Genomic DNA, 12,458 nt, shown 5'->3' with positions numbered 1-12,458 from the left:
CTCTTCATTATTTCCAAAATGATATTTTGTTCTAATTAAAGACTGAAGAGAGAGTTCTAAGTTGTTTTCTTCATTTTCTTCCTAGACTTCTTGAAAAAAGTTTTGAGTTGAAAACACAAGACTATGAGAAGCAGATTCAATCTCTGAAAGAAGAAATTAAAGCTCTCAAGGATGAGAAAACACACCTCCACCATCGGCTGGAGGAGGAGCGCGTCACCTCAGATGGCCTCAAGGGGGAAGTGGCTCGGCTGAGCAAGCAGGCTAAGGTGGGACACTCTGGCTTTCAGACTCCCCTGGGAAGCCATCTGGAAACCATCCGACCTGTAGAAGCTGTTCCATGTTCCCTCCTGAACAACTGAGAGCCTGGGCATCAGGGCCAAAGGCCAGAGGAGCCTGAGTCCACCAGGTTCTGAGCAGGAGCCCCTTATGAAACTGGATTTCATAGTTTAAAAGTCAGCTTTCTAACTGACTTTTTGTGTGTGTGTGTGGTGCTGGGGAAACACCAACACATATTTAGATAACTATGTAAATATGTTGATTTAAAGAATACTTCCAAATCAAGTTATAAATTGAAGTGAGCCCTTATTATATAACCCATCATTTTATACATCTATAAATACCTATATCAAAATTAACTTACTTTATATCAGAATATTCCATCTAAACTCTCATCAGAAGTCCCCCAAAGCAATGATCCGTTACACAGTATGGTGAGTATAGTTAACAACAGAGTATTGCACATTTCACAATTGTTAAGAGGGTACATTTCAAATGTTCTCCCCACAAAAAAATGACCAGTATTTGAGGGGATGGATATGTTAATTAGCTTGATTTAAAATCTTAACTTCAGTTTGTACCCCATAAATATACACAACGATACTATGTCAATTTACATTAAAAATTAAAAAGTGGAGAGGGAAAATCCACATAGAAAGACATTTTAAACTGCTAAATCATATACAAAAATACTAGCTGTTGTCTAATATTTTATTTATCATAAAAACATATAAATGTTCCTGGGAAACAATAAAAAGCTCTTAGAAAGAATAAATTTTTTTAAACAAACAAAGCAATGACCCATGCTTGGATAATTAAGGCTTACCTTAATTGTTTCCCTACCAGAAAATGTAACCCTATGTGTACCTATGTTCATAAATACAAGACATTTCATTGTAAAGTTGGAGAGCTTTTAAGCTTCTAGTAAATATGTGAACACATTAGTAGAATATTTATAAAATTATGCAAATATTCTGCATAAATGTCCTGGAATAGTCATGCATAGTTTTTATATAAGAACTTCTGGAATTACATCTGGGTAGCCTCTGAACTCTATTAGCAGGGCTGACCATTTTTTCTGAATCCTGGTCTCCAATTGTTTGAAAGTAGGATACAGGACACATGATCAGAAAGCATCACCTTCAGCCACATAATCCTATGCCTTCTTTATTCTGAACAATCACATTAGACTGACATCAATTTGCAAGAGTCATACCATCTGGCTACAGCCTTTCTTACATTTGGGAAATCAGGAGGCTGCACTTGGAGTGAGGCTCCAGTAGATGTCACTCACTTCCTCCTTGGTAGCTAAAACTCTAGATCAAGCTCCCCAATGTAATAACATTAAGATGTCTGATTTTCCAAGAAAATAACCCATTGTTATCAAGTTAGTTGTGTTATAGTCAGTCTAAAATGCATAATACAAGTGTGACCTATAACATTCACCGAAATATTACAAGGAAGAGCAGGGCTTTAGGCCTGGATAGTCCTGAGTTTGCCCATATACCTGGCATGTGATCTGAACATGCCATTTAACCTTTACATCAGTGTCCCTTTGTTTTTTAATCTATAAAAGATCTCTCTACTCACCTTATAGGTCTGTTAGGAGAATTAGGTCATCTAGGTCAAGCGTTCAGTAAATGTCACTTTGATCCCCCTCCCTGCCCCTTCTGGATTCAGGAGCTGGAGACCTTGACTAGTCAGAATTCTAACTCAGAAAATACCAAGGAGAGGGGATTCACCTCTGCTGCCCCAAGAATCTTTATGTCTCTCTTAGCTACAAAAGCACAAACCCATGATCCTTCCTCGAGCTGAGCTCACAGGCTAAGGGAGGATACAGCCTCTCCACCACCGGAGCTGCCCCTCAGGGACCCCAGTGCCCAGGCCGCCCTCCTGACTACCTGAAATCACCCTACCTAGGCCGCTGTCCCACGTTTAAGCCTGGCTGTAGCCCAAACCCACAGTCAGGAAGATGGCAGCTCTGCCCACCGCCCCTCCCAGACGTTATCCCCTGAAAGAGAGCTTTCGTCCCTGTGATTTACTTTTCCAGCTGGCCCCTACCCACTCCTCTGCGAGCTCTAGTAGTTATCTCTTCCTTTCTGTAATACAGAAGCTAATTCTACTGATATAATCAAGTAGATCTGAGAATAAACAACTGCATTTTGAGCCGTGAACCGTGATCAAGGGCAGTTGTTACAAGCATTGATGGCTTTCTGAGATTTTAGGAAGGCACTCCAGGAGGGTACCTGCCCCCACCCACTCCTGTAAGAGCTCCTTTGTCCCAGGCAAAGCATAACCAATATTTTTTTCTCCACCTGTTTGTCATCACTATGATTCAGACCATCTCTGAGTTTGAGAAGGAGATCGAGCTGCTTCAGACCCAGAAGATAGACGTGGAAAAACACGTGCAGTCACAGAAACGAGAAATGAGAGGTAACAAAGATATAAGTCACTGTCCGTGGGATTCAGGCCGAGTTATCATAGGTGTGTCCCTGCAGAAGTGATGTCGCCCGTGACTGGTATGCGTTCAGTTGGTCGGTTGGTGGCTTGGATAGCTAGTTGGTTGAATACCTGGGAGGTTGGTTGGTCACTTGGGCAAACAGTTGGTAAGTTCTTTAGCTGGTCCCCAGCAATGTCATGGAGAAGAGAAATCATGTACAAATGTGATTTATACTGCGCTACCTTTTCTTTTTAGAAAAGATGTCAGAGATCACCAAACAACTTCTCGAGAGCTATGACGTTGAAGACGTAAGAAGCAGGTAATCATTTCTGCATCATCAAACATTTGAAAACATGTAAAACATGAGAGAGATGATAGAGTTTTCCTACCCTCCTTATTTTCCAGGCTTTCTGTGGAAGATTTGGAACATTTAAATGAGGATGGAGAACTTTGGTTTGCTTATGAAGGACTAAAGAAAGCAACACGGTAAGAAATTTCCCTCAGGGTTCTGTTTTATTTTTCAGAGATAATAGACTATTGAAAAGCCAAAAGCTTATCTTTTTTGTAGATTTGACACATAAAGTATGTTCTTACAGGAGAATAATCTAATAGTTACTTGAAATATCTCTGAGAATTAGGTAATTATTTTAGTAATGAGAAATAATCTTTTCATTGGATAAACTGCCTAGTAATAAAATCTATAGCCTATATAGTAAAAGCTAATTATAGCAAATAAGTCAGTCACTGTTGCTTGTGGATATGTGGGCATATTTAAGGAGTTTTTTTGTCTTCTTTAAATTAATACACTTTGTTTTTTATAGCAATTTTAGATTCAGAGCAAAGTTGAGCAGAGGATACAGAGTTCCCACATATCCCTGTGACTACACGCAGCCATCCCACCACCAACATCCCACCACCCCAACACACTGCCACCACCCAAAGCCCATAATGCATAATTGCTGGGTTTCTGTTCACGACTAAAAGGCTCAGGGGTCACTCCAGCTGAACTGGGCTAAATGGGCTGCGCAAAATAACCACACAAGAGACACAAATACCTTTTTCTTTGGGGTTGCTGTGACGGCTCCTCCGAACTTAAGGGTCTGCAGAGAGAGAGAGAGAGAGAGCGAGACAGCACACGCTGACCCCTTTTATTGAGGAGAAGCTATTCAAATGAGGCAAGGGGTCAGGTTTCAGGGGGCTGAGTCTATCTTCATGATGTCCACTGTCAGCAGGTTGACTGACACCTGGGTAGGCCACACCCAAGGGCACAGTAAGAGAAGGGGACACACACAAGGCACTTCCATGGAAGATTCTATCCTAAACAGGGCAAGGGGTTATATTACAAAGGAACAGGTGAGCATAGCTTCACCCATGGGGCTGTAGCAAGATACACCCATGCACGAGACACCGACCCTCGAACCCAAGAAGGGTGGGGAAAGCTCTGCCACATTTCTACAACTAAGCGCCTCAGCACCCAGCCGGGGAGTGTAACCCAGTCACATGTAAGGTTGGTCTCCCACACATAATGAAATGTTTTCACAATTGTAGCACCATACATAGCGCATATATACATATATATAATTTTTTTTGGGGGGGGGGCACTAGGGATTAAACTCTGGGGCACTAGACCACTGAGCCACATCCCCAGCTCTATTTTGTATTTTATTTAGAGACAGGATCTCACTGAGTTGCTTAGGGCCTCACTTTTGCTGAAACTGGCTTTGAACTTGTGATTCTCCTGCCTCAGCCTCCCAGGCCGCTGGGATTACAGGCGTGCACCACTGAGCCTGGCCATGGCATATATTTTTAACTATTAAGAAAGTAAAAAATGTAATTTAATAACTTCTAAAATGAAATTTCTTTATTATTAACTGCATGCTAACCCCACACAATGCTTCATAACTACCCAGATGGACCCCATAATGACAATCTCTAACATCATAGCCTGTAACCATGCATATTCATAAGTCAACTGCAATCATGACCCTCATAACTGCTGCATATATACACCCTCACAGTAGTCAGCATAACAGAACAGAGGCCCTGTGGTTTATTTCTTGATCCTCCTTTAACAGTGTTTTGGAGAACCATTTCCAGTCTCAGAAAGATTGCTATGAAAAGGAAATTGAAGCTCTGAACTTCAAAGTGGTGCATCTAAGTCAAGAAATCAACCACCTGCAGAAATTGTTTAGAGAAGAGAATGATATCAATGAAAGTATCCGTCATGAAGTTGCCAGGCTGACATCAGAAAACATGGTATCATCTCAGCCATGGTCCCTGGCCGTGGCCATTATCCTGGAGACATTATTCCTCAGTAGAGTAAAATTCAGTTTTTTGGCAGTTGAACAAGGGATTTACACTATTTTTTTTCCAGAAATAATACTTTTATCAGAAGATAAAACTGTAAAATGACCCCAGGTTAGAGACCAGTTTGATTTCAGAGTAGGTTTGATTACCATATGCTGGATTTAAATTCTATGTATGTGTGTGTCTCCTTAAATCCATGTACCTAAATTTAGCCCTAAGCCCTTGGAAAGAAACCGACATTAAGGTGGAAGCTTGGTTCTTGAGAAGGGAATATATTCGGTTCATGGTGTGAGGCTCACCTGTTCTAGGCTTCCTCCTCAGTGACTCCCATTCTCACCCACAGCATTTGTCTCATTGTTTCTTCTGACCCACACCTTCTGGCATGGAAAAATACTTTCAGAATCTTGTTACTCAAAAACCATGCTTTTCTTAACCTCATGTCTTCCATGGCTACCAGCCCATTGTTTTGGAGAGTTGAAGGACTTCTCAAAGGCCATCTAATCATACTTTCTCTACCAGCCTCTCATTTTCTCTCTGGTCACACTGCTCTGTCACATGCCCCTACTACCAGCCAAATCGGCCTGCACCCCCACGGGTTCTCAGCAGCCTCTGATGACGTCGACCACTCCCCACCTCCCGGCTGTTCTTGGCTTCCAGATCACTGCGCTCGCCCAGGCTTCTCACCCCACCTCAGTATGCTCCTCCTCCACTTCTTTACTATCTCCTCCTCTACCTGGGAGAGTTAGGAACTCTCTGGGTGCATCAACAGGTGAACAGACAGGAGCGGGACATGTAGAACAGCCATTAAGGACATTCACGTCTTCCTATATCCTTTGGATAAAACTTTAATGAGGAATTTGCAATTCTAAGTCACTGGTGTTTATATAAAGCTTAGACAACAAAAACAAGTTTTTATCTGGCTAAGGATAGAGCTGATGGACATTTATAAAGAAATAACAGATAGAAAAGGATAAAGGATTGTGGAGCACAGTGGACAATTCCAGACCTACACTAATGGAGCCATATGTGGCCTGGAATTCAGAAGTAGCAGTGGAACGATTTGAAATGTTTTTTTTTTCCCCCCCAGTGGAAAAAATTTTTTTTTTAATTTTTTATTGTTGGTTGTTCAAAACATTACATAGTTCTTGACATATCATATTTCACACTTTGTTTTTTTTTTTAATTTTTTATTGTGGGTTGTTCAAAACATTACAAATTTCTTGACATATCATATTCCACACTTTGATTCAAGTGGGTTATGAACTCCCACCTTCACCCCATACACAGATTGCAGAATCACATCAGTTACACATCCATTGATTTACATATTGCCATACTAGTGTCTGTTGTATTCTGCTGCCTTTCCTATCCTCTACTATCCCCCCTCCCCTCCCCTCCCCTCCCCTCTTCTCTCTCTACCCCCTCTACTGTCATTCATTTCTCCCCCTTGTATTATTTTTCCCTTTCCCCTCACTTCCTCTTGTATGTACTTTTGTATAACCCTGAGGGTCTCCTTCCATTTCCATGCAATTTCCCTTCTCTCTCCCTTTCCCTCCCACCTCTCATCCCTGAAATGTTTTTTTGTTGTTGTTGTTGTTGTTTTTCTATTCCCTGATGAGGACAGTGGGTCTCTGGGTCTGGACCAAAAAGCTGCCTACATCTTTTACATCACCCCTCCCTCCATTCAGCACAGTGCACATCTGCTGCACTGCACATCTGTCTCTCAGTGTAGTTCTGAGCATGCTGGAATCTCTTGAGACTACCATATAGGTCTTAAGGATAAAATGAGAGTGGGGGGAAGGAGGGAGGAGGGAGGGAATCCAGTAGGGCACCTCAGCTGGCCCCGTTAAAAAACTACACTTTCTATGGTCTGAACACAGAGACAGTATAGTTTATTTCTGAGATGGTAAAGTTCATAGATGAAGGTATTTAGTCTAATGTTTATAATTCTTCTCTAAAGATGATTCCAGACTTTAAACAGCAAATTTCAGAGCTGGAGAAACAGAAGCAAGATCTTGAAATTCGTCTGAATGAACAAACTGAGAAAATGAAAGGTAAATGGAACCCTCACGGGCCTGCTTTTCAAAGGTGTGCAGGGTGTCTAGGGCCAGAAAGGTCATTGCTTTCAGGGGTTTTAAGCTCTGATTCTCCCAGCACGGGCAGTGGAAGGTACAGTAACAGTTGGAGGGCATTTAAAGGAGACAGCTTCCTCGAGGCTCCATTGATTTTTGCCAAGTGGGAAGATGGTCCCCAACATTGCTGGATATTCCTATCTTTAAAGAAAATCTAGATTTTTCACATGAAATATTATAACTTTTAAATAAGGGTTTAACAAATTATTTAAAACACTGTTCAGATCCAACAAAACCTAACATTTGCCTGAATGCAGTTTAGAACCTCTGATAACTGAAAATAATGCCCAACCCAAATCAGAATGCCGTGAGATAGCCCACCACAGCACTGACAGCTCTTCTCACTACAGGAAAACTGGAAGAATTGTCTAATCAGTTAAATCGCCGTCTAGAAGAGGAAGGAACACAAAGAAAGTAAGTGTTAACATGCAAATCGGCCCCGGTGTTTTTCCTTCTATGGAAACACCAGCGCTTGGCATGATGGTCAAACTAATATGAGAAGTCCCTCTGTCTCTCCCAGGGCAGCAGAAGCCCAGAATGAAATACACACCAAAGCGAAAGAGAAGCTGATGGATAAGATCCAAGAGCTGCAGGAGGCCAGCGAGCACCTGAAGAAGCAATGTGAGACCGAAAGTGAAGTTGGGAGTGATTTTCGGCAGGAAGCTTCTCGTCTCTCTTTGGAAAACAGGGTGAGAACAATTCCAGTTGCTGAAAGGCACAGCAGAGAGGGGAGGAGAGGCTACACCTCACAGGACCCTGTTTCCTGAGTGCTGTTCCTGGATGGCACCGTCTGAGACAAGGGGGCCCTGGTCTCCAGCACCTGGAGGACAAGGCTGATGTGTGAGCACTTTGCTGAGCAGAACGTACCCCTCACGAAGCCCATGCTTGTTCTGGGAGCATGAATCACCTATAATTTTGAGAGTCACACTGTTCTTCTATGAAATGACCATGACAACAGATGGAAGACTTTAAATTTTATAAAGTTCTCTCCAAATTTTAAATGCCCTCACCAAAATGAAATTTAGCAGCCCTATTTTAATCCCCAGCTATTTTTTTGAAATTGTACTGGTGTATGAATCCCACAAGACTGAGAAGCATGAAGTAAAAGACAGGATCCTTCCTTGGAGTCAGGACCCTCTCTGGCCCCTTCTGAAAAGTCAGTCTGGACATGCTCACGAGCCCTTCTTTCTGTTGTCAAGCCCCCATATCCTATCTCACAGAAAAGCCTGGATAGGATAAAAGCATGTCTTGCAGTGTCAAGATTTAACTTAAGAGAGTAATTTCATCTAAACAAAGGAATTCCAGGAGTTTGACATTTAATAGGAAATAACAAATTCCAGTCAGTGGCCCCTAAGTGATGGCCATCTATTTTGAGGCAAGTACAACTTTCTTAGAGAATAGAATTCTCAAATACCACCAAAGAAGCAACTGTCTGCCTGCCATATGCATGTGAGGCTACCCGAACTGGAGGGGGATATGCAGGCCTCTTGTGGGAGGGTGGCTGTCAGTGGAGCCTAAGAGAGAGGCTGAGCAGTGGGTTATGTGCACATTGTCCCCTGTGATCCTTCACCCACTGGCTGTAAGCAGGTGTATTCCCTGAGTTCATTGGAATTTGCATGAATTTGTTCCTGATTCCCCAGGAGTACAGTGGGGTCATGATCAGTGCCCTTCTCTTGAGTCCTCCACCTCTCGTGTCTGGTTGTACTCCCAGGCAGGGAGAGGGAGCCCTGTTTCTTCTGCAGTGCCTAGAGCTAGGGAATAGGCACCCAGTGTGCTCATTTCAACAAGCTATTTTTGAACCAATGAGTGAGCCTACATGTTACAAATGATCAGATGAATATGAAACAAAAAATATATAATTTCTGCATGCCATATTAGGTGGAAGATTTTGCCCAATGAGACTTGATCTGTGTAACTTTCCTGGATCTGTCATAAGAAGTCACCATCAATGAGGTGCCTTAAAAGAACAGAAATTTGGGGGCTTGTATTAGAGCCAGTGGTAGAGTGTTTGCCTGACCTCCAATCCCCAGCACTGCCAGAAAAAAAAAAAAGAAAGAAAGAAAAGAAATTGATTCTCTCACAGTTATGGAGGCCAGAGTATGAAATCAGGGCCATGCTTTCCAAGGTTTCTTGAGGAGAATCCTTCCTTGCCTCTTCCATCACCCTGGTGGCTCCTGGCATTCCCTAGCTCATGGCAGCGTCACACTTCAGCCTCTTCCTCTCTTCACGTGGCCTTCTCTGTGTGTCCCTGTGTGTACTTTTTTGGGAAAAGGACACTCTTATTGGATTTGGGGCCCATCTTAACAGTATGACCTTATATGGATCTTTAGCTTAATTACAACTGCAAGGACCCTGTTTCCAAATAAGGTCACATTTGGGGGAGCCATAAATTTTGGAAACACTGTTCAACCTATAATATAATCCTTCAGTCAAATTCAAAATTGAAACTACACATTAATTATTAGAGATCTAACTGTACCCATGAGAACTTAAGAAGATGCTCTCTACAGGAAATATTTCTAGGTATCTAAGACTAGCCAAATTCATCATGGGCAAGGCCACCTCCTTATAAAGAAGGAGAGGCAAAATCAGGGCTTACATCTCTCATCAGTTTCTCCAGCTTCGGACATCTGGAGGATCCACGTTTCTATACTCGTGTTTTAAAATTCTCTTTGATGGACCATTACCTAAGAGTGATGTAGCTCAGTTGGTAGAGTGCCCGCCTCGCATGCATAATGCCCTGGGTTCAATCCCCAGCACCATCAAAAAAAAAAAAAAAGCTAATTCTTCTCCATTGGGTCAGTGGCTTTCACCTCTCCAGAGCATTTCTCCCCTTAGAGTCTTACACACAAGTAGTTCATTGTCACTGATTTCTTGGGGCTGGGATTGTGGCTCAGTGGTACAGCGCTGGCCTCTTATACATGAGGCACTGGGTTAGCACCACATAAATGTAAAATAAATACATTGTGTCCACCTAAAACTAAGAAATAAATATTTTTTAAAAAGAGTAAGAGGAAAACAGAACAAGATATATGCGGTTGACCCATACAATGGGATATCATTCAGCCATAGAAAGGTATGAAATATAACTGCAAGCCACAGCATGCATGAGAGCAGTAAGCTATGTGAAAGAAGCCAGACATGAAATATCACATAGTATATCATTTCATTTATATGAATTGTCTAGAATAGACAAATCTGTAGAGACAGTAAAAAATTAGTGATCACTGAGAAGCATGGCCACTAAAGGTTATACTTTCTTTGGGAGACAAGGAAAATGTCTGGAATTAGATAATGGTGATGGTAGCACAGCTCGGACTACACTAAACCCAGGGTGCTTCTATACTAATGTCCTTGTTTCTTTTCATTTCTGAAGGACCTTGAAGAAGAGTTAGACATGAAGGACAGAGTGATTAAAAAGCTACAAGATCAAGTCAAGACTCTAACCAAGACGATTGAAAAAGGTAGGAAGGTACTTATTCTTTGGCGCTTTCAGCTAAGGCCAACATGTGCTGAATCGTGTATGTCCTACATGGTCCAAAGCCACGTAGGAAACCTAAAGTGGTGATTCTCAACTGGTCACATATAGGGCTTAGTGATGCACTGAAGAAAATGTCTTTCAAGGCAGGGAGACAGCTCACCACCCCTCAGATAATGCGAGACATGCTCATGTCATTGCAGCTGATGTCTTATGATAAATACTTGTAACCTCTTCCTCTGTTAGCCCTGCCCCTTTAAAAATTAAACTGCAGTTTTTTAATTAACCGCTTTGAAATTCACCTTCTCCCCTGTCACATATGTAGGATCAGTAATATCCCGATTTCTATTAGGGGAGAGGAATAAGAACCAAGAAGGCAGACACTGACTGAACTTCACACTTAGAGCGTTCTCTGAGCCCCTGGGGAAAGGACCCAAAGCCTCTCCTCCCTTTTTCTGCTTCACAGTCCCTGATCTTTGCCCGTCTTCAGCTCTCTCCTTTCACTCTTCACTCTTTTGTCCTTTATTACTTTTCCTCTTCCTCTCAAATTTTCTTGCTCAGGTTGTATCTGTAACTGTCTATTCCTTTTTCTCTATTCATTGTTTTTTGTTTGTTTCATTTTGTTTTGGGAGCTGGGGATTGAACCCAGGGGTGCTTAAATACAGAGCCACATCCTTAGCCTTTTTAATTTTTTTATTTTGAGACAAGTTCTCACTAAGTTGCTTAGGGTCTTGCTAAGTTGCTGAAGCTGGCCTCAAACTTGCAAACCTTCTGCCTCTGCCTCCCAAGTCACTGGGATTGCAGGCATGCACTTCACACCGGACTCTATTAATTTTTTTTTTGAAGAGCCTCTTTATTTTTGTGTATTCAACTCCCACCTCAAATCTGAAATGTCCAAAACCAAACTGAGGCTCTTTCCCCTTTAATAACAAATGATATATGCTGGTCTGCCCCATGAGAGCACAACCAGTTCTGTCCTTTCTTACCCCTCATCCTGTCCCCACTGTTGGAACAAATAAATGAATGAACTACAATCTCTACCCAAGAACTACCAAAATCCATGTTCATCTTCACTCATTTTCCTTCATCCGAGCTCTTTTTTGCCTTTAACACTACTTCCTTTGCTTTTCTATCAGTACCTCCAAATCAGCATGTCTAAATTAGAACTCATCTGCTTTCCTGCAATAAATTATACAACAAATTACCCCCAAACTTAGAAACCTACAATAAGTAACATTTAACAACACAGTTCTGGGTCAGGAATCCAGGAGCAATTTATTTATCCAGGAGCCAGGTATTTTGGCTTAGCTTTCAGAAAATTCTGACCTTCAGAACTATCTGATTAAATATTTGTGTTGTCTGGGCTAGAGAAGTAGCTCGGTGGTAAACAGCATGCTTAGCATGCATGAGGCCCTGGGTTCAATACCCAGCACTAAAAAAAAAAAATGTTATTTTAAGTCACCACGTTTTGGATAACTTGTCACAGCAATCAAAAAAAAAATTTAACTCCGTCACTGTGGTCACGTCTGTATAGTTTGGTAGTTTGCACAACAAGTGTTTCCTGGGCCGTTTCCTTCACTACAGCATCAGCACCTTGAAGACAGGCAGCATCTTGGTTTCTTTCCTATCCCTGCTGTGCTGGAGACCTATCAGGTGCTCATCAGGGTCCTTTGAGACCACTTAGCCTTCTTAGTAGCAGCTGAGCTCACTGATTATATTCACAGACAGAAATCACTACTGGGAGAAAATCTTCAAGATACTGTGAGGTTTCACTATATCTGAAAGCCACAGAAGTTCATAAGCAGACCAGCCAGAACGGGGCAAG

General features: G+C 42.0%; 1 protein-coding gene across 3 annotated transcripts in view; it reads left to right on the top strand.

The window, feature by feature from the left end:
• Myo5c (myosin VC) overlaps nt 1-12,458 on the top strand; it is a 92,627-nt gene that overhangs the window by 61,878 nt on the left and 18,291 nt on the right. For all 3 annotated transcript variants that reach the window (XM_046461371.2, XM_046461370.2, XM_046461373.2), the window contains 9 exons: nt 86-266; nt 2,616-2,709; nt 2,972-3,035; nt 3,122-3,202; nt 4,792-4,972; nt 6,984-7,077; nt 7,506-7,569; nt 7,676-7,844; nt 10,532-10,619. In XM_046461371.2, the coding sequence (XP_046317327.1) occupies nt 86-266; nt 2,616-2,709; nt 2,972-3,035; nt 3,122-3,202; nt 4,792-4,972; nt 6,984-7,077; nt 7,506-7,569; nt 7,676-7,844; nt 10,532-10,619 (1,016 nt within the window). The remainder of the gene's footprint in view (nt 1-85; nt 267-2,615; nt 2,710-2,971; nt 3,036-3,121; nt 3,203-4,791; nt 4,973-6,983; nt 7,078-7,505; nt 7,570-7,675; nt 7,845-10,531; nt 10,620-12,458) is intronic.

The sequence above is a fragment of the Marmota monax genome, unplaced genomic scaffold (genome assembly GCF_021218885.2).
Source record: "Marmota monax isolate L192 unplaced genomic scaffold, Marmota_monax_Labrador192_F-V1.1 WCK01_AAM20220418_F8-fsc00001, whole genome shotgun sequence".
NCBI lineage: Eukaryota > Metazoa > Chordata > Mammalia > Rodentia > Sciuridae > Marmota > Marmota monax.
This window is presented reverse-complemented; position numbering and strand designations above follow the sequence as displayed.